The following is a 26443-nucleotide window of genomic DNA, read 5'->3' on the forward strand; positions in this document are numbered from 1 at the left end:
GGCAGTGACACCTCAAGGTCTCCACGTGTACATGTTGACTGAAGTCTGGTGTTGTGCGTCACCCTCCATGAACCGAGCGCGCTTTATAAAGAGGAACACACACAGGCGCTCCAACACACTCGATTGTTTTCCTCCTCTGAGACGGACAGCAGGTATGTCTGACAATTTCATTTGCATCACACCTACAGCTGCAACAAAATATTATTAACTTAAGAAAAGCTTGAAGACAAACATCAAATTAGAGTTTGTGTTTGTCCAAAAGTTTGGCTCTGATGTTACTTATTTCTGCGTGTTTGAAGGAGTTAATAAGGTTAAAACGCAATGAGAAAAAGCAACCACAAAGATATTAGGCTTTTAGTTGTTGGTCATACATTTATAACGGGCGGGCTCGACGCAAAGGGCGCTGTCCAGTCGCTGTGGTGCTGACGCACGAGGGCGCTATTTAAAAAAAAAAAAAAAAAAAAAAGTGAAACCCTTTTGATCCTTGTGTCGTGAACCTGTGTCTGTCCTCCCTCCTCAGAGAGCCACAGCCAAGATGAGACTGTACCTTGCAATTGCCGTGCTGATGCTGGCTTTGGTCGCATACACAGGTAGGTCTTGTGTTAGATACGCCCTTAAAATAACACGTTTTTGTTATTTTATTTCTTCCTTCTCGTTGTGTAACTGTGTCTCTGTCTGTGGCTCTCACCTGCAGAGGCCCAGGAGGAGACCCTCGAGCAGAAGTTGGCCAAGTTTACCGAGCAGGTGTCTCAGGTGGGCCAAAACCTGGGTGAAAAGATCAAGACCGGCTTTGATGATTTCCAAACCAGCGACTTTGCAGTCAATTCACAGTAAGCGCGCCTACACACACACACACACACACACACACACACACACACACACACACACACACACACAGGTATGCACGTGCACACACTGATTCTGTGATAACGCAGTTTTCGTCCCTTTCCTCATTAGGGCCCGTTTCAATGAGTGGGTTGAGTGGGTGAAGACAAGAGTTCAAGAACTCAGCCGCTAAACAGGTCCCAGTCTCCAGCCTACAACCTGCCGTCTGACCGCTGACCTCTTCACACAAGTCATCGCTCTGCTCACCACACAAAATGGTTGTGTTGCCTCTCTGTCAGTGTTTTTTGTAGATTAATTTAAATGTAATCTTTTTGGAGGAAACAATGTGAAAAAGTGCAATAAAGACATCAAAAGAAAACATTTTATTATTATTATTATTTATATATCCATTTTTCTCACTGGAAATAATATAAGAATTAAGTGTACTGAATAAAAAAAGTAAACAAACACACAAACAGTTCTGGTGTATAACAGTACGGCCTCCATATTTTATACAGATCACTGCAATTCATTCCTAACTGATTGAAAAAAAATAACTGGCGGGTTGAAACTCACTTATTTTTAGACTTAGACTTAACCTAAATGTTCTTTGAAATTTCATAAAACAATGGAAAATGTATGCAAGAAAGTGGGATGGACATAGCCAATTTACAGATTTATTTGTTTATTTCAAATATTACATTTTACAGCCAGCAAAATAAAACTTAATAAATTAATATTTACAGGATATTTATCAGATATTGTAGGGGGAAATCAGTGGTGCCCTAAAAGAGGAAAGATATGGCCATCCAGATTACTATTTTAAAGAGGCTGTGGTGCAATCATTTTAAAGCAGTTGCAAAGGTAGTGGTACCTTGTGAAACTTGACAAAGTGAGCAGTACCATTGGTACCAACCATATTGGCATAACTTGACAGAGGCTACATTTTGGCAAGAGAACAACTGGCATGACTATTTTCTAAGTGGTTCTTTGAACTCTCACCTCAGGATGTGTGATTGAAACTGGGCTCTAAGGGTACCCACGAGTCTCCCCTAAACTTGATAAGGCTTGTTCCCAGTAAATGTTTGTTTCCTGTAATTACAGTATTTAAATGAAGTAAAAATGCTGTGATTAAATTGCCACATAATTAAACCACAGAGTAAACAAGTCCCCACCTTCAGCCTACAACCTGCACTCTGACTGCTGACCTCTTCACATGACTCAACGCTCTGCTCACCACACCAAATGATTATGTTGCCTCTCTGTCAAGAGATGATTGTTTTTGCAACATAATTTGAATTTATACCATGGTCTGGGTGAATACTTGATTCTGATTGGCTGCAGGGTGTCCGTTAAAACCTGACAATGGGCAGCCACCAAGTACTCCCAGTAAAACTGTCTGTTAACCATTCTAAGTTAATACGCTACCTGCGTAATAGTATGAGTAACCATAGCAACAGAGATGAAGGTAGTCGAAGCCTCTGTTTACAATTCATATACAACACTAAGTGTAATCTTCCGTGCTTCATCACAGGATGGAGACTTAACACACAAGCTGCAAGAAAGACACACGCCCTCTGAACTTACTGATACTTTGTGCGCATCTGAGACCATCTCACAAACCATTAGCCATTCAGCTCGCTACTTCAGGCTTTGTATGGCAGCAACGTATCATTTGTACGTGAAATTGTACTCACTCCTCTGCTGCGCATTGGACAGCGCACATCAGCCATTTATTCTAGGTAATAAACACCTTGTCTGGCATTATCACTTACGTAATCTTTCTGAAGAAACAATGTGAAAAAAGTGCAATAAAAACATCAATAAACAAAAGTTAAAAGATATAAATCCTGTGTTAACATCGGTATCATCAGTGAGTGTACTGGATGAATAATAAATGAACAGGACAGGACTTAACAAGGCTGGTTCCTAGTAAGTGTTTTTTCCCTTATAATCAGTGTACTTCTATTCTATTCTATTCTATTCTATTTGAAGAACAGTGAATCATATAACATGTAAAGATGAGCCCGGTCTCACTGAGAACTCATCGAAATCTGGCACTTGGGCAGTGACTTGCAGCGTCAGACACCGATGAAAAAGCCGTCCTTTAACGTCGGCATGATACGCAGCTGGTCGCCGTTATGGTTTAATGGCGTCCAGCGGCATCAGGGGGAAACATGGCGGGACAAGGACGAAAGTTAAGGTGGCAAATGTCCGGGTCACCCTTCACTCGCGAGATCGGTGTTCACCTCCCATAAGATTCTACAGCCAAACCCTATTCTTTTTTCTTAAACCTAACCACGTGTTTTGTTGAACGAAAAAAACGTCAATTCACAGTGTTGTATCGACATAGTGTGTTTATTTTGAAAGAGACTGTATATAAATGTTAAGTTTCCTGTGAAAACGTGTATCTTGAAAGAAGACAATGCATGTAACAGGCAGAACTTGACGCGGTGCCACAGAACATCAACAACCAACGCACCCAGGGTACCTTGCATTGCAACTCAAAATGTTTACTGTACCGGTGTAAGTCTATGCACATCAGATGATTAGTAATATTATCTGTAAAATAAAACAAGAAAGTCTGTCAACATGGAATTCCTTAACTCTTTCAGTGACCCCATCTGGCCACCCCTGTTTAAATGTTCCTTAGGGCGCCACAGGCTGGAATATTAGCAGATTAAAAGAGGCCTTTGTTCATCTCAGACATATTTCAAGGGTTGCAGTTCATTATTTAAATATGTCCCTTAATGCAATCAGAGGACAATCATTGTTATATTAAACCCAGGTGCATCTGTGTTTCATCGCACTAAAAACCTGACATTGACAATAAAGTCCCATTTTAGCAAGATTTTTTTCTGTTTTTCTGTGTGCTTAAAAGCAGACCTGTAAGATATTACTGTCTTGGTTGAAAAACTACTGCAAAGTCTTAGAGCTGCTGTGAAACTGCGCCTTCTTAGGGCAGCACAAAAGTTTATCAATGGAGATACTTACACAGCGATGCAACTGGGCTGGATAGCCACATAAAAAGTTCACAGGCTGAGATCAATGCAAAAAAAAAAAAAAAATCTATTTATTTAGGACTGCCGTGCATAAAAAAGGGCGCACAAAGTGCACTGATGACAGTCAAGGACTGAAATGTTTGCTACTGTTTTTAATCACTTTTTATTAGTTTTTGCACTTTGAGCACCCTTCCTTTTGTGCACAGATATTCTAAATAAATAGACAATTTTTGCAATGATCTCAGCCTGTTAACCTTTTTGTGGCTGTCCATCTCAGTGGTATCAGTGTGCAGGTATCTCCTCTGCCGTCCTAAGTTCTTTTGATGCTGTATTTCTTACCACCAACTTCTGAACGTCAAAAAACAAGTCTTCCCTGACTGAAATAAACAACCAACCACTGGCTGATCACAATGTGATTAAATGAATTTACGAAACTTTAACCAGGTGATTAATTTAGACTATGAATGGGCAGTTAAGCTGATCATGCTACCAAAGAATAGCCAGCAGTATCTGGCAGGTAACAGTTAATTTGTGTCAATAGCTGGTACCAAAGGGCAAGTGCCAACACGACTGCTTTCCTGACAATTTCACAACTCCCGGGCTAAAGTCACTGTTTATGCTAGGTTAATAATCCACCAGTCATCTGAGTTCGTTGAAATTTGTTACCATGAAGAGAACAGAGTGACAGTGGGCAGCAGATGGTGTGCAGAGGTCACAGATTAGGATAATATTGCATCAGATGACATTAACTTTAAATCACTTTCACTTCAAATGGTTTACGATGCCAAGTAAACTGCTACTTCTTGGTTAGTCACTGAGCATATCCTTTTCAGACTTTTCTAATTACAGGATATAATCAAGTGAAGTCTATTTTATTTACCTCAATATTACACTCTTTCCTCAAGGGAATTTACAATCTGTACAGATTATGACACCCTCTGTCCTTAAACCCTCTTTCCAGATAAGGAAAATTCCCTTTATAATGTGCATGTTTAGAAAAAATTCTGGTTTCACTGTTTCATTCGGTGGAAAAAATACTTTCCAGTGTGGCAAACTAAAAGCACCATGACCCTAAAACCAAAGATGTTTTGTCTTGTATGTGAATAAACACTGCTCAAAAAACTGAGGGAACACTAAAATCAAACATCAGATCTTGATCATTCAAGCTGAAATTTTTTACTGATGTGCATTGTTTAATTTGTTGAGAACAAAATGATGTAACAACGGTCAGTGGAAACCAAAATCATCAACCCACTGAAGACTGGATTCACAATCATACCGAAAATCAAAGTAAAAAATTTAAATCACAGGCTGACCTAACCTGTGTGATTTTTATCACAGCAACTCATAATGTGACTCAGTAGTGTATGCACTCCTGACAATGTCTGGGAATGCTCCTGATGAGTCGGCGGATACTGTCCAGGGGGATCTCCTCCCAGACCCGGATCAGGGCATCAGTGAGCTCCTGGACAGTCTGTGGTGGTACTTGGTGGCATCGGATGCACCGATGCATAACGTCCCATAGGTGCTCAATTTGATTTAGGTCAGGGGAAAGAGAGGGCCAGTCAATGGCATCAATGCCTTTGTCATACAGGAACTGCCTACACACTGGCCACATGAGGTTGGGTATTGTCCTGCACCAGGAGGAACCCAGGGCCCGCTGCACCAGGTGGAACCCAGGGCCCACTGCACCAGGAGGAACCCAGGGCCCACTGCACCAGGTGGAACCCAGGGCCCACTGCACCAGGAGGAACCCAGGGTCCACTGCACCAAGAAGAACCCAGGGCCTGCTGCACCAAGAAGAACCCAGGGCCCACTGCACCAGGTGGAACCCAGGGCCCACTGCACCAAGAGGAACCCAGGGTCCACTGCACCAAGAAGAACCCAGGGCCTGCTGCACCAAGAAGAACCCAGGGCCCACTGCACCAGGAGGAACCCAGGGCCCACTGCACCAGGAGGAACCCAGGGCTTACTGCTCCGCCTGTTCCTCTTCACACAAAGGAGCAGATACCGGTCCTACTGCTGGGTTGATGCCCTTCTACAGCCCTGTCCAGCTCTCCTCATGTTACGGCCAGTCTCCTGATATCTCCTCCATGCTCTTGAGACTGTGCTGGGAGACACAGCAAACCTTCTTGAGATCGCACATATGGATGTGCCATCCTGGAGGAGCTGGACTACCTGTGTAGCCTGATTGGGCTGCAGGTACCGCCTCATGCTACCAGTAGTGACAAGGACACTAACAGAACACAAAACTAGAGAAGAATCAGTCAGGAAGGATAAAGAGAGAGCAACTGTCTGTGGCCACCACATGTAAAACCATTCCCTTTATGGAGGTTGTCTTGCTTTTGCCTCTCCATTGTACCTGTTGTCACTTTCATTTGCACCAAAGAAGATGAAACTGATTCACAATTCACTTTTGCTCAAGAGGTAGAAAACCTACAACTACCAGAATGCACTGCACCACACCGGGCCAATTAACACTTCTGGTGGTGAGTGATGTAATGCGTGCTTGGTCATTTTTCCACAGGAAACAATATGGTAACAAATCATCACAAACTGCTATTAAACAGTCAGTAAAATATGTTTCTGAAAGCATTTTAATTGTGAAATAGGCAATGTGGTCAGAAAATATTGGGTTATATTTGATCAGCACTGCTTAATTCTACTGTTTGATCTCAGTTTTTTCTAGCCTCCATTTTTACAATACAGGAAACAATATGGCACCCTCTCCCTCTGCATGTATTACAGCCAAACAGTGCACTAAAATATGTTTCAAAAGTACTTTTTGGGGAGAAATAGCCAGCAAAGTAACTGAAACTTGGTTTATATTTAATCAGCACTGCTGAGTTTTACCATCTGATTTGCATTTGAGAGTGAAAGAGAGAGGGGGGCAGGTCTCTCTCTCTCGATCCACTTCTATACTCTTTGTTTCTGTGGTGGTGGGCATAGACAGCATGGAGCAAAAATCCCCTGGATGCTGGGGCTGGTTTATCTACCAGATGCTGCTGGATATTTGAGCTGGGAGAGAAGCAGGGAGATCTGGATGCTGGTAAGATGGAGGGAAGTTTACTACATTCATTTACACATACTACCTCCACTGTGATGATGCAAAGCTGGTTGAAAATCTGCAAAGTATGCCTTTAATAAAATGTGAATGGTTATATGAAATTCGCCCCTGTATACTTGTCATGAATATTGAAATTAGCTATGGAGACCAAAATCATTTTTGTACCAGGCTGTGAACATGTTTATTTCTGCTGTAAAGTTGGTAATTTTAACATGGGGGTCTATGGGGATTGACTTGCTTCTGGAGCCAACCTCAAGTCGCCATTCAAGGAACTGCTTTTGGCACCTTTGGCACTTCATTATTCACCCCCCAAAAGGTTGCAAATTGTCCCACAACCAAATGACAAAATTTTAAAAACTCAACCTGGAGTTAAACACCAATGACTTCATTTGGACTTAAGTCTCTTGACTCGAAAATAATTGATGCCTTCCCCAAAACCCCAAGATGAAAAAGTATGTAATCTAAAAAGTGTGCCAGGAATCAATTCATCAATCCATTCACCTTTAACACACAGTACAGAGGTATAAAACTCAACACATGATGTAAAAACCAGGAACCCCATCTGTTTAAACAGCTGTGAGATCTGGTTTGTAAGTGTGATGTACTTATAAACTGTTGAGTTGTTCTCATTCAGGACATGCAGCAAGCACAGAGCCTCAGTACTGACTAGATTAAATTGATTTTGCGGTGGACTCTGCCCACAAAAATGCTTTGCTTGGCTGAAAATCTTTATCTTATCCCCCCTCCCCCAATACGTACACTCACACACACACACACACACACACACACACACACACTCACACACACACACACACACACACACACACACACTTCATTAAAACCCATATCTCTCCTGCCAGAACAAAGGGACAGAGACTTTGACTGGCCTGTATACATATCAGCACCCACCTAATGGGTTGAGACATCTGACCCAAAGGGCACCTGGACAGTTACTGAACTCAGCTTATGTTGATCTTGAAAAGATTTCAAGAGGTCAGGATCAGCAGAGCTAACATTTACATTGCCATACAATGAAAAAAAAATTGAAGAAAAGAAAAACTAATCACACAGCTATCTGTGATGAATGAAAGCAGCTCTCATGTGACTCAAGTGAAGATAAAATTTCACATCAAACTAAAGCCTTTAAAATGTGTGTCTCTGAAATCTTTATCAATCAATCAATCAATTTTATTTATAAAGCCCAATATCACAAATCACAATTTGCCTCACAGGGCTTTATAGCATATGACATCCCTCTGTCCTTAAGACCCTCACAGCGGATAAGGAAAAACTCCCCCAAAAAAAACCCCTTTAACGGGGAAAAAAAACGGTAGAAACCTCAGGAAGAGCAACTGAGGAGGGATCCCTCTTCCAGGACGGACAGACGTGCAATAGATGTCGTACAGAACAGATCAGCATAATAAATTAACAGTAATTCGTATGACACAATGAGACAGAGACAGAGAGAGAGAGAGAGAGAGAGAGAGAGAGAGAGAGAGAGAGAGACAGAGAGAGAGATGCAGGTAATGACAGTAGCTTACAACAACATTATTGAAAGTAATAATATTATAGTTATAGTTCTGGCTACTGTGGTACAATATGTTGAAAGTATGTATTAATATCTGGCAGTATACATGTGTGACAATAGTCATATGTGTATAATAACAGTAGAAGTATGACTAATGACTAATGATGGCAGCAGCAGCAGGAGGCATCTGGCAGGACCACGGCAGCAGCACAACCACACATGTCACGCTGTCCAGGCACCGCTGCGATATGAGTTAATCTGAGAGACAGTGGAGCACAAAGGCTCCGGAGGAGAAGCCGAGTTAGTGACATCCAGAATGGCCGAGTTAGCAAGATGCAGTAATAGAATACGAGAGAGAGAGAGAGAGAGAGAAGGAGAGAAGGTGCCCGGTGTATTATAGGGGGGTCCTCCGGCAGACTAGGCCTAAGTCAGCCTAACTAGGGGCTGGTACAGGGCAAGCCTGAGCCAGCCCTAACTATAAGCTTTATCAAAGAGGAAAGTCTTAAGTCTAGTCTTAAATGTGGAGACGGTGTCTGCCTCCCGGACCGTAACAGGAAGATGATTCCACAGGAGAGGAGCCTGATAGCTGAAGGCTCTAGCTCCTGATCTACTTTTGGAGACTTTAGGGACCACGAGTAACCCTGCGTTCTCAGTGCAGTGTTCTGGTGGGATAATATGGCACTATGAGCTCACTAAGATATGATGGAGCTTGACCATTTAGAGCTTTATAAGTTAACAGTAGGATTTTAAATTCAATTCTGGATTTTACAGGGAGCCAGTGCAGAGAAGCTAAAACAGGAGAAATATGATCTCGTTTCTTAGTTCCTGTTAGTACACGTGCTGCTGCATTCTGAATTAGCTGGAGAGTTTTTAAGGACTTACTAGAGCTACCTGATAATAGAGAGTTACAGTAATCCAGCCTAGAGGTAACAAAAGCGTGGACCAATTTTTCTGCATCTTTTCGGGCCAGGATAGGCCTAATTTTCGCAATATTACGCAGATGAAAAAATGCAGTCCGTGAGGTTTGTTTTAAATGAGAATTAAAAGACAAATCTTGACCAAATATTACTCCGAGGTTTCTTACAGTAGTGCTAGAGGCCAGTGCAATGCCATCTAGAGAAACTATGTCATCAGATAAAGAGTCTCTGAGTTGTTTGGGGCCAAGAACAATAACTTCAGTTTTGTCTGAATTTAACATCAGGAAATTGCTGCTCATCCAAGTTTTTATGTCTTTAAGGCAGTTATGGAGTTTAGTTAATTGATTACTTTCTTCTGGCTTCATCGATAAATACAACTGAGTATCATCCGCATAACAATGAAAATTTATAGAGTGATTTCTAATGATGTTAATGATGTTAGGAAGCATATATAGAGTAAATAGGATTGGTCCGAGCACAGAACCTTGCGGAACTCCAAAACAAACTTTGGTATGTAAGGATGATTCATTATGAACATCAACAACCTGAAAACGATCAGATAAATAAGATTTAAACCAGCTTAGTGCAGAACCTTTTAGGCCAATTAAGTGATCCAGTCTCTGCAGTAGAATTTGATGGTCAATTGTGTCAAACGCCGCACTAAGATCTAATAAAACAAGTACAGAGACAAGTCCTTTGTCTGAAGCAATCAGAAGGTCATTTGTAATTTTAACTAGAGCTGTCTCAGTGCTATGATGCACTCTAAATCCTGACTGAAATTCCTCAAATAAATTATTATCATGGAGAAAATCACACAGCTGGTCTGCGACTACTTTCTCAAGGATCTTTGACATAAAGGGAAGATTAGATATTGGTCTATAGTTGGCTAACACCTCTGGATCCAGGGTGGGCTTTTTTAGTAGAGGTTTAATTACAGCTACCTTAAAAGACTGTGGTACATAGCCTAAGGATATATTGATCATATCTAATATATGAGTGTTAACTAAAGGAAAGACCTCCTTAAGTAGCCTAGTTGGGATGGGGTCTAAGAGACACGTTGATGATTTAGATGAAGAAATCACTGCTGTCAATTCTTGAAGAGAAATTGGGGAGAAGCAATCTAAATATATATTAGGTCTTACAGCTGTGTTTGAGGTTAGATAGGTACTATCTGAGGACAGGAGGTCATGAATTTTGCCTCTAATAGTTAGAATTTTGTCATTAAAAAAGCTCATAAAATCATTACTGCTAAGGGCTAAAGGAATACAAGGCTCAATAGAGCTTTGACTCTCAGTCAGCCTGGCTACAGTGCTGAAAAGAAACCTGGGGTTGTTCTTGTTTTCTTCTATTAATGCTGAGTAATAGTTTGCTCTGGCATTGCGGAGGCCCCTCTTATAAGTTTTGAGACTGTCTGTCCAGATTAAACGAGATTCTTCCAGTTTGGTCAATCGCCAATTCCTTTCAAATTTTCGCGATATTTGTTTTAACTTACGGGTTTGAGAGTTATACCAAGGAGCGAACTTTCTTTGCTTTTTTAACTTCTTTTTAAGAGGAGCTACAGAGTCAAGTGTTGTTCACAGCGAGCCTACGGCACTATCGACAAAATGATCAAAGTCGGTACAGGAAACCTCTGTTACTGAGGGAAGAAAACTATTAGTCAGAGGGGGGATCAAGTCAGGATAAGTAGGTCTCAGGTCTTTGCACTCAACTCCTGAGTCAGATCCCAAGTCAAGGCCAACAAGTCCAAGTCCTACACAAGTCATAATGCACTCTTCATCACATGTGATGCCATTTTAATAACAACAGAGTAAAAAATAAAGTTTAAAACATCATGAATGCTTTTAAAAATTAATATTTATTCATTAAGACATGTTTAAACAAGTGTAACACTTTCATAGCATGGCACTATTAACCACAACAGACTGAAGCTTTTATATTACTGTTAACTTCTATTGGAAAAATGTCCATAACTTTCCCTTCCCAAATTTGCAAGACATTTCTAGTGAGACGCGTCTTCTTCAATGAACATTGCTTGTTGTAGCATGTTTTATATTACATGTCTGAATGAAATAAACAGATAAATGTTAACATTAGTACATTCATGATGGTGTTTCCTCAAGTTTGAATATTTTGCTTTGTGCCACAGTAAGATATTTAGCCCATCCGCTCATATGAGAAAAATATTTTTAATTTTTAAATAAATCCCTACTTTGTCTTTGTAACATTTTAGTCAAAGACCTGTTGCTTCACTGTCTCTCAGATGTTCATCAAAAAAGTGATAAAAGAACAGGACTATGAATGGTCACCCGATCTGGACCAATGTTCACGCGGCTGTGGTCACCTAATACAAATAAAGCCACTTGATAACACTTGTTTGATTCAGCGTCTGTTGACCAGAGCCGGCGGAAAAGGTAAAAATACACTTTGTCACTTCTTTGCACATATTTGCTGTGAAGTGAATGAACACATTTGATTTGAAATCAGGGGATTTTATTTGACATTGTGCTGATTTTATTGCTGAAGAGGGACTGAATTGATAGAAAACATTATTTCAAAATAACGTGCTGAGAATACAGAGTTGTGACATCTAACATGAAGTGCAGTTGGACTGACTTGACAGACAACTTCAGCCTTATAGAAATAATATCATGACATATAAGCTGCTGACGGTTGTGTTTCTCATGGCAGATGCATGTGAAAGAGCTTGTTTTCGGTCTCATCTTACTAATGCAAGGTATGGCTTTAAAAAGTATCTTCCTTCATCTTCAGTCTCACTTTCTTTAATTCTGAGCTTGTCACATCATTGCTCTTTCTCATTGACAAACATCTGTGCAGCATGTGGCCCACTTTTGGCCCAGACACCAACCCCAAAACAACCCGACTCTCCAGGATTACTGCAGAGGCTGGCGGAGAAAGCCAGGTATCATTATAAGAATTATCGTCATTAATGCGAGGCACGCTGGGCCAGTTATCAGAGCTGTCAACATATTTTGTTTGTGTGCACATCGATGTGTTTACGTATGTGTCTTGTTAGTCATCTGTGTGCTTGTGTGTATTACAGGGAAGCCAAAGCTACGGTCCAGGGCTGGGGGGAACCAGTGCTGGGCTATTTTGATGCTTACTATGAAGACCACATCCAACCAGTGACCGGCAGCTATGTTGAATGGGCCTCTAATGTCAAAAGCTCTGTGTGGGAGAAGATCCAGACAACCATTGACAACTACAGGCAACTGAGAGCAACTAATCCAACTGATCAACCCTCTCAAAGCTAAAGAAGAGCTGAAAGTCAATAAATATTCTTACGATTTGATATTGAAGTGATCATGTCTTAAGGTTTCATTGGGCTCTGCTGGTTTATCAAATACAGACAGAATCTGTAATAAACCTCTGAAGTAGATGTTGTTGTATGTGCCTGGCTTGTCCTGCAAGAAAAGCAAAGAGCGAGAGGTAGAGATCATAAGAGATAATATTCAAAGGTAGCAATGAGATACAAATGTGTGATTAGGAGGTAATTCATCAACATTTTGTACATGATATGATTTCTATTCAGCAGTTACAAATAAAATCTGCAGTTTCTTAGTATTAACATGCACATTTCCTGTAGGTGGCATTTCCCTGGAAATATATTCAGTGAGTTACATTCGGTTCTGCCAATGAACAAATAAATCCTACTATTTTCAGTGGCTGCTGCTGTTAAGTGCTAATATTTGCAGAAATCTAGAAGTTATGTGGAAAAATACAATGAAAAAAAGACAAGGAGGAAAAGGAAGACCTTTAAATTATGATAACAGTGATCATTTATCACCCTGCATGGAGCCTGCATCAGGGTATGTGGGTTAAAGGTAAAGGTAGAAATCCCGGCATGCATTGCTCTGGGTACAGTACAATGTGTCTACAAATGTCCTGGTTGATTGACCTGCTGACTATTTGACTGATCTATCGCTGAGCAGACATCATACAGTGATTCTGACTTAATGTCACAGACATGTCTACCAGCACAAGCTAATCTACTCAAAAATACTGTTCACTGTCAAAGATAAATCTCTTTTATGAGCTGCTTGAAAAGTTTTCTGCCATGGTAAATGTGATGATTATGACATACACACACTGTGACATTTTGCCAACACAACACTTACACAGTATTATCAGGAGGGCTCCAAGTGCATCGCCATATGAATACAGATATAGATAAGGTTAAATTTGAGTAACACAGTCATATTTCAACAAACAATATTCAAAGTGAATATCATGTATACTGGCATTTATTTAGGGGAACGCGTGTGTGTGTGTGTCACTGCATGTGCACACATATGTGTGTGTAGGTGTGTGTATGCTCATCAGATGACGTTTGTTTGCAGTCCCCCCTATATCAACCTGTCCAGTTGTGAGCTCTGAGTTACAGACAACTCACTTGCAGAGAAGGCTGTCACATCTTGGATCTGTACATCCAACACAGCAGCAGGTAATTACTCTTCTCACTACAGCAGCCTTTGCAGCGTCTCTATTTTAAAAAGATTTAGGTATTGCATTTTTGCATTCAGTGTTTGCAGTTTTACCAACTTGTTTATCGTCTCCTGAGGTTAAAATATCAAATGCAGAAAAGAATATTGATTCACCAAACGGAGAGATCAATTTTAAGTTCTTTTCTTCTTCTCTTTTGTTTCAGACATGAATGCAAAATACGCCTTGGCGCTGATCCTCGCTCTGCAGGGTAGGCAAAGTACCAATGCAACCTGAGCTGTTATATTTTATGGATTATGTTCTCAACTAAAGCTTAATTATGATGTTAGTATGTGAACAAATAGAAAACTTCATACAAAACATAGAGAGCCATTTGAAGCAAGCTACACTAAATGTAAATGCTTTTCATTTTTTGTCATTCCTTGTTGTAAAAAAAGATCAGATTTAACATGTCTTTATTGCATTCACATTTGTTGCTCTTATTCAGTGGACACTGTTGCATGGCTGGCTCCTAATCTGATTTATCTGTGACTAGCATGCAAGATAAAGACTGATTTTTTCAAGAAAACACTGAATACTGGTCAGAGAAATCTGAGATTTGATACAATCACCAATAGTGAGAAACCAAGATATGCCAAGCAGCTTGTCTTTGGTTCTTTGATGATTCCTCCAAAGCAGGAATTTACATGGTTAGCTTTTTCAAATGAATGTCTCTTGGTGCTCTTTTGACTTATTCTCATCTGGTTTATATTTTCACAACACTGGCTCTATCCTAACAATCCCACCATTCTCATTTCATTCCAGTCTCTGTGAGCCTGTGTGAAATTCCCACACCATCGCAGGAGCTTGTTAACAAGTACGATGAAATGAAAGCTACGTTTTACAAGAGGCTGCTGAATGGTTACGGCAAGCTGCAGGCCGCTGCTGCTCCTTTGGTGGAGAAAATCGGAGACAGTGAGCGGGCACAGACTGCTAAGGATTACATTGAGGAACTGCAGACTAAGCCTGAGTTCCAAGCCTTCATCAAGGTTGCCACGTGAGTGTTCACTGAGAAATATCCCTCTGGTGAAGATCTTTTATCATTGACCCTGAAACTGACAGAAAACTTTTCTCAGCTGCTAACGTTAAGAAGTGTGTCCAGGTCAACTGCTAATTTGCTGTGAAATGACATTTTCTATTGAAAATAGGACCTGCACATAAAACATAGAGATTCTCCAGGTACAAGCTACGTGACAAGTCTTTTTATTTGGATGATTTCTTTAAATAATCTGTCTTTACTCATTTGTGCAGTGGCCTGGGCGAGGAGGCAGGTCCTCTGGTGGACAACGCCCGTACTAAAGTGCTGGGTGCGTACGAATATTACCTGCGTCCCTACGTCGGCAACTTCCTGAGCGACAGCATTGATAACATCAAGGTCTACCTGGACAAATTCCTGCCTGCTGAGTAAAGAAGACTGACTGGAGGAAGCCATCTGTCAGCAGCCTGTAGTAGATGATAGATCATAGAAACAAACACCAGTTTAGGCTGAGAAGAGCAGTGCACAATGCAAAAACCATCCTTTGCCTCTTTTCAAATCAATATCTTTGCCAAAACATGCAACTTTAAAAGCAAAAGCAAACAACACCTATGCAGTTTGTGCATGTACAGTATTTTGTGTTTGATAAACTAACCAAAGTCTCTGTGTGATTGCGTATGTATACGTTTGAATGTGTTAATTAAAAATGAACTGGAAACTATTTGAAATGTGCTTCTTCATCGAGTGATTCAAGTTGAGGAAAAAAAGTAATCCTAATTTTTGACCTTTAACACATTTGCATTCTAAGTAAAACACAACGCCTAAATACTTTGATTTAAATATGCAATTTGCAATAAGTCTTAAAATGTGTATATGTGATGTGTATTAATGAAATGTATATATTTTAGAATAAATATAACTTTTCTGATGCATAATGGGAGGCTGCAGTCATGTCAGGGACACACACACACACACACACACCTTTGACACACTTCTGTAGCACAGTACAGATGTTTAAAACAAAACACACAAATTAAAAACAAGAAAAAATCTTGGCCCCATCTGTTTAGACAGCTGTGAGATCAGGTTTGTAAGTGCGATTGTAGTTATTCAGTTATAAACTCTCACATCTGAGTGGTTCCCATACGGAACTTACATTAAGTACAGAGCCAAAGAGATGACAAGATTAAATTGATTAAACACACACACCCACCCACACACACTTCATTAAAACCCATATCTCTCCTGCCAGAACAGAGGGACAGAGACTTTGACTGGCCTGTATACATATCAGCACCCACCTAATGGGTTGAGACATCTGATCCAAAGGGCACCCAGACAATTATTGAACTCAGCTTATGTTGATCTTGAAAAGATTTGAGGATCAGCAGAGCTAACATTTACATTGCCATAAGAAATGCAAAAGAAAAACTAATCACACAACTATCTGTGATGAATGAAAGCAGCTCTCAAGTTAAGATCAAATTTCACATCAAACTATTGCCTTTGACATCTTCTTTAAATAAAACTATAAGTGTTTCCTATTTGTGAGAATATCAAGACTAAGAGACACTTAGAGAGTGAATAAATCCCTACTTTGTCTTTGTAACATTTTAGTCAAAGACCTGTTGCTTCACTGTCTCTCAGATGTTCATCAAAAAAGTGATAAAAGAACAGGACTATGAATGGTCACCCGATCTGGACCAATGTTCACGCGGCTGCGGTCACCTAACACAAATAAAGCCACTTGATAACACTTGTTTGATTCAGCGTCTGTTGACCAGAGCCTTTGCACATATTTGCTGTGAAATGAATGAACACATTTGATTTGAAATCAGGGGATTTTATTTGACATTGTGCTGATTTTATTGCTGAAGAGGGACTGAACTGATAGAAAACATTATTTCAAAATAACGTGCTGAGAATACAGAGTTGTGACATCTAACATGAAGTGCAGTTGGACTGACTTGACAGACAACTTCAGCCTTATAGAAATAATATCATGACATATAAGCTGCTGACGGTTGTGTTTCTCATGGCAGATGCATGTGAAAGAGCTTGTTTTCGGTCTCATCTTACTAATGCAAGGTATGGCTTTAAAAAGTATCTTCCTTCATCTTCAGTCTCACTTTCTTTAATTCTGAGCTTGTCACATCATTGCTCTTTCTCATTGACAAACATCTGTACAGCATGTGGCCCACTTTTGGCCCAGACACCAGCCCCAAAACAGCCCGACTCTCCAGGATTACTGCAGAGGCTGGTGGAGAAAGCCAGGTATCACTATCACAATCATTGTCGTTAATGCGAGGCACATTGGGCCTCTCTGTGAATGATTGCCAGTTTTCAGAACTGTCAACATATTTTGTTTGTGTGCACATCGATGTGTTTGTGTGTGCATGTTATATGTACCTTGTTAGTCATCTGTGTGCTTGTGTGCCTCACAGGGAAGCCAAAGCTAAGGTCCAGGGCTGGGGGGAACCAGTGCTGGGCTATATTGATGCTTACTATGAAGACCACATCCAACTAGTGACCGGCAGCTATGTTGAATGGGCCTCTAATGTCAAAAGCTCTGTGTGGGAGAAGATCCAGACAACCATTGACAACTACAGGCCAATGAAAGGGACTAATCCAACTGATCAACCCTCTCAAAGCTAAAGACAAGCTAAAAATAAATATTCTTACCACATGACATATCTGCAATTCTCACCACTTGATGCTGAAGTGATCATGTCTTAAGGTTTCATCGGGCTCTGCTGGTTATGTCAAATACAGAGAGAACCTATAATAAATCTCTGTAGTGCCATATAGATGGCGCTTCAACCCAACCCTTCTGAAACATACTGATTTCTGTCATTCTATAAGGGATCAAATCAAATTGTTCCAAATGATTTTAATGACTTTAAAGGCTTTTCTACAAGGCCAAACTGTACCATAAGCATTTGGCCTCAGAGAGAAATACACAGCAGAATGATCCCAATTGGAGAAAGTGATTGCTCCATTGGATCAGCTGTAGAGAAACATGTGGCTTGCTGGTCGACAAAAAGCTCAACTACAACCCTCTAAGCACTCAAAGGACATTAAGAGCCATTCTTAGGTCTAACCAGAAATATTATGAATAGGGAGATAAAGCACCCAGGGTCTTGGCTTGGCAGCTGTCAGCAGAAAAGCAGAGGAGAACATAAGAACCATAAAGTCTCTTCGGACAGATGAGGACAGAATAACATCCAGTCTTGAGGAAATTACCTTTTTTATTTATCCTATTCTCTTCTTTACACTCATCTCATCACTGACTGACACCTCAGAGGTGGATACATTTTTTTCCCTTGTAGAATTGCCTATCTTTGCAGACAAGGATTGTGATAATCTAGATTTAGCTTTTATGGCTACAGAAATAAATATTATGGGATCCTCTCTACAATCAAATAAATTCCCCCGGTAATGATGGCTTGCCCTTTGAATTTTATAAGTAATATAAAGACCCGCAAACTCAAAGCCTGCCTGAAACATTTTCCACATCTCTTATTACTGTTATTCATGAAAAAAAAAAATTAAAAAAAATAGGGATAGCGTGTAGTTTATCACACCTGAGGGTAGGAAGGGTGACAAAGTTTGGCCGATTTAAAATTCCATAGCCCTGACCTAACCTCGTCCAAATAACATCACCATTGTTAACACAACAAAAACAGAGAACAGTTCTGACTCTTCAAATGTTCATCTATGTTTCATAGAACGGCCATATCTTTTTTAAGTCCTCACTGGATTCAAATTCGGCACCCCATGTACCAAACTTAGCCCCAAGCCAAGATCAGCTGTAGCGGTATTACATGAACACATGTTTTCCCTTTTTGGAGGCAGCAGGCAAGGTTGCCCTTTAAGTCCTCTTCTCTTTGCTGTAGCCATGGAACACATTAAAAAAAGCCATAGTACAAATAAAATAAGTTTCTTTGCAGACGATATTTGTTTGTTCCTTACCAACCCACCGCGCTCTCCTGAGAGACTTCTCACATTGTTGGTTTGGTAAAGCTCATTTTCAGGACATTTTCCTGTTTCCTCTTTGTTTGAACTTCATCCGGTCCACTCTTGGACTCAAATAAAATTAAACTTGGTGAAACCTTTGCATGTGATATTATATACAAACCTTTCCTTTCTTCAAACCACTTAAAAACCATCACAAATGCCTTGATCACCTCCCGACTGGACTATGGCAATGCATTATATCTGGGTGTCTCTAAATCGTCCTTGTCACGCCTGCAGCTTGTCCAGAATGCTGCTGCAAGACTGATAACTGGCACAAGGAAAAGAGACAGCATAACACCTGTGCTGGCATCCCTGCACTGGTTACCAGCCAGTTACAGGATTGAATTCAAGGTTTTATTGTTTGTTTTTAAAGCTGTTAATGGCCTGGCTCCCCAATATATTTCTGAGCTCTTATGTCCCCTTTTAAATTCCAGAGCACACAGATCTTCAAATTAGCAGCTTCTGGCTATCCCTCGATCGAGGCTAAAGGGTAAAGAGGATCGTGCGTTCGCTGTGGATGCACACAAACTTTGGAACAGTCCACCTCTCTCCATTAAGGATTCCCCATCTGTGGACACTTTTAAGGCTAGACATAAGACCCACTTTTACTCTAAAGCTTTTGAGCGCTCCTGAACTCTTATCCCCCCCTTTTTTTTTAGTCTTTTGTATTTCCACTCTACAATTTGTTCCTCTACTTTTGGACTTGTGTACATATACGTATACATTACATTGCTACGTATCTTGATCTCTGCACTTTGTTATTTTGTGATTTTACCTTTACTGTACAGCACTTTGGTCAACCTAGGTTGTTTTTAAATGTGCTTTATAAATAAATTTGATTTGATTTGAATTCTGAAAATATCTCAGTTAAAACAAAGAATCTCCTCACAATACATTTCTCAAACTGATGATGGATCTGTAAATTCTTCGATCAACCAACAGACTGGTTGCCTGAAACACCCTTATGGCAAAACAAGCCTTTTTTTTTTTTACCAGGGGTAAACAAAATATTCAAAATATTCAAATCTGCCATGAAAGGGAAATAACTCATTCAGAAAACTGCTAGAGGGGACTCTGTCATTCGAGCAGTTAAAAGTTATCTACCAACTTTCTAATGATCCTTTCTTTACCTTCCTGAGACCAGAACTTTTGTTTTTTGAATTTTCCTAGCTATTTGGGATCAGTAGGACCTGATAAGTATAAAAATTCAACATTGTCAATAATAATAAAGTCCCAATGTCCCCAAACGAATACTTTATAATTAACAGTGTCTAATCTTGTTACTGTTGGTAAGACTGGTCAAATTTGTTGCCACATCAAACTATAAACATTATTAATCATAATAAACAAGTTTTGACCATAAAATATGATCAGGTTTGGACCTTGCTTTTGTGTCGGGATCGGCTGCAGACCAACTTGGCAGAGATGGCTGCTATCTTGTTTTCACACGAATTAGTGTATTTTGCTCTTACTACCCCTAGATGGCACAAAAAGTGTCCATGAATGAGGACAACAGGTCTAAGTTAAGTAGAATGATGTATAAGGTCAAGTAAACCCAAAATGTGATATTCTCATATGAGGACACTGGGTCTACTAACGGATACTATACAGGCTCTCTCAGTCAGCGATTTATTGACCCAAGCCAGATGTGGACACATGACTGTCACTGTGATAGTATCTCTCATGGGTACTCACCTATGTAATGTCTCCCATGTATGTTTTGTTATGTCTTCATTCATTCATTCATCTTCTAACCGCTTCATCCTCTTGAGAGTCGCAGGGGGGCTGGAGCCTATCCCAGCTGACATTGGGCGAGAGGCAGGGTACACCCTGGACAGGTCGCCAGACTATCGCAGGGCTGACACATAGAGACAGACAACCATTCATGCTGACATTCACACCTATGGACAATTTAGAGTTACCAATTAACCTAATCTCTCGCCCAATGTCAGCTGGGATAGGCTCCAGCCCCCCCGCGACCCTCAAGAGGAAGAAGCGGTTAGAAGATTCGATGGATGACATTGTTGACAGTGTGACTTTGTAATAGCTTGTTTGCAATCATGTAGTCTCGCTCACCTGACCTTTCTCAAGAAAAGAAAGGTTTGGCTGCGCCGACTCTCACTTTAAGATTGGAGAAAAAAACGCCCCAGCTTTTTTTATTTCTCTCAAACAAACACAATTGTTCTTGGCGGTGCCACAGCAACAGTGCGCTTGAAAACTGCTACACGACCGGAGGTGGTAGGGTGGGACTTCAGCGGGTGGCTCGTTTCGCCCAATGAGAGGCTGATCTATGCAGCGAACTTCCGCCCACTCAGACTAGCAATCATGTGACTATTAGCCCACGATGCGCAAAATTCAGATGGAGGGCAGGAAGTGATTAATCCATGTACTGTGTGAATTGGACATAGAGGAGAGTGAATACATAAAAGTGTCGGATGCACCTGCCGGCAGTAGGTAGTATCAAAAAATTGAGACTTATTTTGGATGTGATCCATACAAAACAAAAAAAGTTTTTTTTCCCATGACTTGAGTGATTTACTGGGTGTGGAAATGATCGTCGTCACAAATTTCCTCATACTCCAGACCTCCTAATGTTACTAACAATACACAGAGAACCGATGAAAGCATACAAGACTCTAGAGGACTATGACTTTTTCGTGTGCAGTTGTGTCCATGACTGGAATGACTGCTGTCTTGTTTTTGGCCGAATAAGTAAGTATCTTAAGTATAACTCTGTTTTATATTTCAACTCTGTACATGAATGCGCTGCTGTCAGGCTAAAATTAGCCGATCTTAGCTTCTACTTTATAGAGCACGGTCTCATTCCAAAGTCATCGAAATCCGGCACTTCGGTTTTGACTTGCGGTATCAGACACTGACGAAAAAAGCCGTCCTTTAAAGTTGGCATGATATGCGGCCCGACGGCCGGTTATAGTTTTAAAGCGCTTGTCGGCATCAGGGGGAAACGCAGCGGCACAAGAACCAAAGTTCTTGGGTGAAAGTCCGATTAGGGCAGGTCGGAAGGGTGGTCCATGGGTCCAACAAACACTAACCTTCACCCAGGAGAGAGGTGTTTGCATCCCGTAAGATTATAAAGCCAAACCCTGTTCTTTTTCCCTAACCCTAACCACATGCTTTTGTTGCCTAAACCCAACCCTGTGTGTTGAAAACATCAATTCACAGTGTTGCATCATTTATTTTAAAGGGGATTGTATGTAAACTTTACATTTCCTGTGAAAACGAAAGTGTATTTTGAAAGAACTTGCCACGGTGTCCTAGAACGTCAACACCCAGCACACCCAGAGTATCTTGCACGTTGTATGTGGCTGTGGAAAGTCCATGACCAAAACGTTAATATGTGACAAGGTCAGAGTGAGAATGTGCTGCTTTCTACCTACTAGGTCAACGGTTCCCAAAGGTCTGTTGAAACAGCGTTAAAAATCTGGGTCGTAGCTAAAAGAAGTTGATAAGTTGTCACAGCACATTGTAAAAGCATCCAACTCGGGCATGATTAATACTTCCTATATGCACTATAACATTTCCATTTGAAACTAGTTGACTCCACTCCTCCAGACTGAAGGTGGAGATTTTTGATCCACACCTGTCGCTGTTTCTCAATGACTTTTTTTCCCATTTTTTTCCATTTTACATCCTACTATTTTCGGCACTTTAAGTGACTTTCATTTTTACCAAATTTGACCAATTGGAGCAGTTGTTAAGCACTAATCATTGGCATATGTGCAGTGTTGGTAGTCTTTGACTTCGGTTGCCTGCTCGCCATCTGGACAGCACACAGATGTATGACATCATATGCAAAGAAGCTATAAACAGAATCAGCATGACGTTGTGCTAACATCAATCAATCCCAGGTAGAGAAAAGGCAGTTGAATTTATTTGCAGAGATATGTAAAATCAGCAGTCTTGTTGATTTATGTTGTTATTTTCAGCTGTTACTGTTTCAAAGTATATAGTTCAACACTGTGGTCCAACCTGTCTGACTCTTCTGCTGTGCTTATTTTATGTACTTGCTTTGCTGTCTTCTTTGGTAAATCTGCTGGCAAGGAAGCACTACAGGGCCACAGCAAACACTGTCTCTTGTAGTTATGTATTCTTATTCTGTTGCTTAAATTTGAAAATAAGTTTGGCCAGTGTGTTCCACCTCTCCGCATGGGGTATTAACCATGATTAAATCATGACTGGTCAATACTACTCAGACTACAACTGGAAACCAGAAAACTTTTCATCCCAAAATCTTGTCCCTTCACCTGGAGATTCTGCATTCATGAATATGTTTGAATAGATCCCTATTTTCCAGGACAGAGATGGAGTAAAACTTTAAACCATCATAAAATTGGTCATTTATCACTCAGCTTGGAGGCTGTCTCAGGGTATAAGCATAGAAGGTGAAGGGAGAAATCCCAGCATGCATTGCTCTGGGTACAGTACAATGTGTCTAGACATGACCCAGCTGATTGACCTACTACCCCTTTGACTCTGATCTATCTCTGAGCAGACATCATACAGTGATTCAGACTTAATGTCAAAGAAATGTCAATTAGCACAATTTAATCTACTCAAAAATATCTTTCATTGCCAAATATAAATATCTTTTAAAAGTTTTCTGCCATGTTAAGCATGATGTTCATGACATACGTGCACTCTGACATTTTGCCAACACAACACTTGCATGCAGTATTATCAGGAGGGCTCCAAGTGCATTGCCATATGAATACAGATAAACTTGAATATGAGGAACATTGCATAACCACTTAGTCATATTTCAACATACATTATTTAAAGTGAATATCATGTACACTGGACTTTGTTTAGGTGTGTGTGTGTGTGTGTGTGTGTGTGTGTGTGTGTGTGTGTGTGAGATAGTGCATGTGCACACATATGTGTGTGTAGGTGTGTGTATGCTCATCAGATGACGTTTGTTTGCAGTCCCCCCCTATATCAACCTGTCCAGTTGTGAGCTCCGAGTTACAGACAACTCACTTGCAGAGAAGACTGTCACATCTTGGATCTGTACATCCAACACAGCAGCAGGTAATCACTCTTCTCACTACAGCAGCCTTTGCAGCGTCTCTATTTTAAAAAGATTTAGGTATTGCATTTTTGCATTCAGTGTTTGCAGTTTTACCAACTTGTTTATCGTCTCCTGAGGTTAAAATGTCAAATGCAGAAAAGAATATTGATTCACCAAATGGAGAGATCAATTTTAAGTTCTTTTCATTTTTCTCTTTTGTTTCAGACATGAATGCGAAATACGCCTTGGCGCTGATCCTCGCTCTGCAGGGTAGGCAAAGTACCAATGCAACCTGAGCTGTTATATTTTATGGATTTTGTTCTCAACTAAAGCTTAATTATGATGTTAGTATGTGAACAAATAGAAAACTTCATACAAAACATAGAGAGCCATTTGAAGCAAGCTACACTAAATGTAAATGCTTTTCATTTTTTGTCATTCCTTGTTGTAAAAAAAGATCAGATTTAACATGTCTTTATTGCATTCACATTTGTTGCACTTATTCAGTGGACACTGTTGCATGACTGGCTCCTACTCTGATTTATCTGTGACTAGCATGCAAGATAAAGACTGACTTTTTCAAGAAAACACTGAATACTGGTCAGAGAAATCTGAGATTTGATACAATCACCAATAGTGAGAAACCAAGATATGCCAAGCAGCTTGTCTTTGGTTCTTTGATGATTCCTCCAAAGCAGGAATTTACATGGTTAGCTTTTTCAAATGAATGTCTCTTGGTGCTCTTTTGACTTATTCTCATCTGGTTTATATTTTCACAACACTGGCTCTATCCTAACAATCCCACCATTCTCATTTCATTCCAGTCTCTGTGAGCCTGTGTGAAATTCCCGCACCATCGCAGGAGCTTGTTAACAAGTACGATGAATTGAAAGCTACGTTTTACAAGAGGCTGCTGAATGCTTACGGCAAGCTGCAGGCCGCTGCTGCTCCTTTGGTGGAGAAAGTCGGAGACAGTGCGCAGGGACAGACTGCTAAGGATTACATTGAGGAACTGCAGACTAAGCCTGAGCTCCAAGCCATCGTCAAGGTTGCCACGTGAGTGTTCACTGAGAAATATCCCTCTGGTGAAGATCTTTTATCATTGACCCTGAAACTGACAGAAAACTTTTCTCAGCTGCTAACGTTAAGAAGTGTGTCCAGGTCAACTGCTAATTTGCTGTGAAATGACATTTTCTATTGAAAATAGGACCTGCACATAAAACATAGAGATTCTCCAGGTACAAGCTACGTGACAAGTCTTTTTATTTGGATGATTTCTTTAAATAATCTGTCTTTACTCATTTGTGCAGTGGCCTGGGCGAGGAGGCAGGTCCTCTGGTGGACAAGGCACGTACTTCAGTGCTGGGTGCATATGAATATTACCTGCGTCCCATCATCGGCAACTACCTGAGCGACAGCATTGATACCGCCAAGGTCTACCTGGACAAATTCCTGCCCACTGAGTAAAGAAGACTGACTGGAGGAAGCCATCTGTCAGCAGCCTGTAGTAGATGATAGATCATAGAAACACACACCAGTTTAGGCTGAGAAGAGCAGTGCACAATGCAAAAACCATCCTTTGCCTCTCATCAAATCAATATCTTTGCCAAAACATGCAAAGTTAAAAGCAGGGCAAACAACACCTATGCAGTTTGTGCATGTACAGTATTTTGTGTTTGATACACTAACCAAAGTCTCTGTGTGATTGTGTATGTATATGTGTGAGTGTGTTCATTAAAAATGAACTGGAAACTATCTGAAATGTGTTTCTTCATCAAGTGATTCAAGGTCTACCTCCACAGTTGGTATCATAAAGCTTCATTCTGTGGTACAAGTTGTCCCATCATATTACTTTATGAGCAGAACAAAAGCCCTTCTGGACCCTTCTAATCACTGTGTTATATCATCATAGCTATACATTCTAAGTAGTCTAAAAAGATTACGGTGATATTTAACTCATAAGATCAGCTGCTCCCTTGATACAGCTGGAGCTGAAAGCTTTACATGACTGAACACAGACACCACTGATAAAACATTAAGGTGTCTCATATTTTCAACAAGTACATTTGTCATCTTTCTCTCAAGAGAATCTTTTAAATCTCAGGTTCACTTTGGGCCCAGTAAGACAAGCATTGACCCCAGAACAGTGAATGCTAACAACCTGTTTATTCATATGCTAAATTATTAGCAGTGTTGGGTGTAAGAGTAATCTGTAACAGTTGTCTGTAACACAGTAATGTAACATGTTACTGTTGTAAAATAACGAATTACATAACAGTTACAAATCAATCACGTTTGATACTTGCATAACGTAAATCCTTCAATTAACTGCATAACGGGCGGGAGGAGAAAGATCATCAAATGTGCTCACAACAGGGTCCAGACTTGTGCTGATTCAGAGGTTGTTAAACTGGTTGTTTGACAATGGATTTGAGGATCTCTTCCTCATGAGATGCTTTAGTGAGTAACACATCAAATAAGATGGACTGGTCTACCATAAAGCCATGGTTTCAAGAGTGAGGGACTTAAGAGTGTTTCTTTCCTTTTCAGTCTTTTCTGTCTGCCTTAGGAAGGCCATACAT

The 26443-nt window shown here is 40.5% G+C and overlaps 2 protein-coding genes and 2 pseudogenes across 4 annotated transcripts; all 4 read left to right on the forward strand.

Moving 5' to 3' along the window:
• Positions 1-1204, forward strand: apoc1 (apolipoprotein C-I). Its single transcript, XM_033640787.2, has 4 exons — positions 1-152; positions 521-590; positions 695-830; positions 958-1204. The coding sequence occupies exons 2-4, from the start codon at positions 536-538 to the stop codon at positions 1016-1018; spliced, it is 252 nt and encodes an 83-aa protein (XP_033496678.1). The 5' UTR covers positions 1-152; positions 521-535; the 3' UTR covers positions 1019-1204.
• Positions 1205-11633: 10429 nt separating this feature from the next.
• On the forward strand, positions 11634-12736 carry apoc4 (apolipoprotein C-IV). The gene is made up of 4 exons (XM_078171712.1): positions 11634-11750; positions 12028-12073; positions 12175-12259; positions 12401-12736. Exons 2-4 carry the CDS (start codon positions 12028-12030, stop codon positions 12609-12611), a joined length of 342 nt encoding a protein of 113 aa, XP_078027838.1. The 5' UTR covers positions 11634-11750; the 3' UTR covers positions 12612-12736.
• Positions 12737-13665: 929 nt separating this feature from the next.
• On the forward strand, positions 13666-15536 carry LOC144464499 (uncharacterized; annotated as a pseudogene). Its single transcript, XR_013492199.1, has 4 exons — positions 13666-13801; positions 14006-14050; positions 14605-14836; positions 15091-15536. The product of XR_013492199.1 is annotated as an uncharacterized LOC144464499 (transcript).
• Positions 15537-23759: 8223 nt separating this feature from the next.
• Positions 23760-25616, forward strand: LOC144464500 (uncharacterized; annotated as a pseudogene). Its single transcript, XR_013492200.1, has 4 exons — positions 23760-23881; positions 24087-24131; positions 24686-24917; positions 25172-25616. The product of XR_013492200.1 is annotated as an uncharacterized LOC144464500 (transcript).
• Positions 25617-26443: the final 827 nt, after the last annotated feature.

Source organism: Epinephelus lanceolatus, chromosome 10 (genome assembly GCF_041903045.1).
Source record: "Epinephelus lanceolatus isolate andai-2023 chromosome 10, ASM4190304v1, whole genome shotgun sequence".
NCBI classification, from domain to species: domain Eukaryota; kingdom Metazoa; phylum Chordata; class Actinopteri; order Perciformes; family Serranidae; genus Epinephelus; species Epinephelus lanceolatus.

Excerpts from the sequence above, each read along its gene's own strand:
- apoc1 (XM_033640787.2), top strand. The coding sequence starts at position 536 with ATGAGACTGTACCTTGCAATTGCCGTGCTGATGCTGGCTTTGGTCGCA. Across the intron at positions 591-694 it reads GGCTTTGGTCGCATACACAG|AGGCCCAGGAGGAGACCCTC; the intron begins GTAGGTCTTGTG and ends TCTCACCTGCAG. Across the intron at positions 831-957 it reads GACTTTGCAGTCAATTCACA|GGCCCGTTTCAATGAGTGGG; the intron begins GTAAGCGCGCCT and ends TTTCCTCATTAG.
- apoc4 (XM_078171712.1), top strand. The coding sequence starts at position 12,028 with ATGCATGTGAAAGAGCTTGTTTTCGGTCTCATCTTACTAATGCAAG. Across the intron at positions 12,074-12,174 it reads TCTCATCTTACTAATGCAAG|CATGTGGCCCACTTTTGGCC; the intron begins GTATGGCTTTAA and ends ACATCTGTGCAG. Across the intron at positions 12,260-12,400 it reads AGGCTGGCGGAGAAAGCCAG|GGAAGCCAAAGCTACGGTCC; the intron begins GTATCATTATAA and ends TGTGTATTACAG.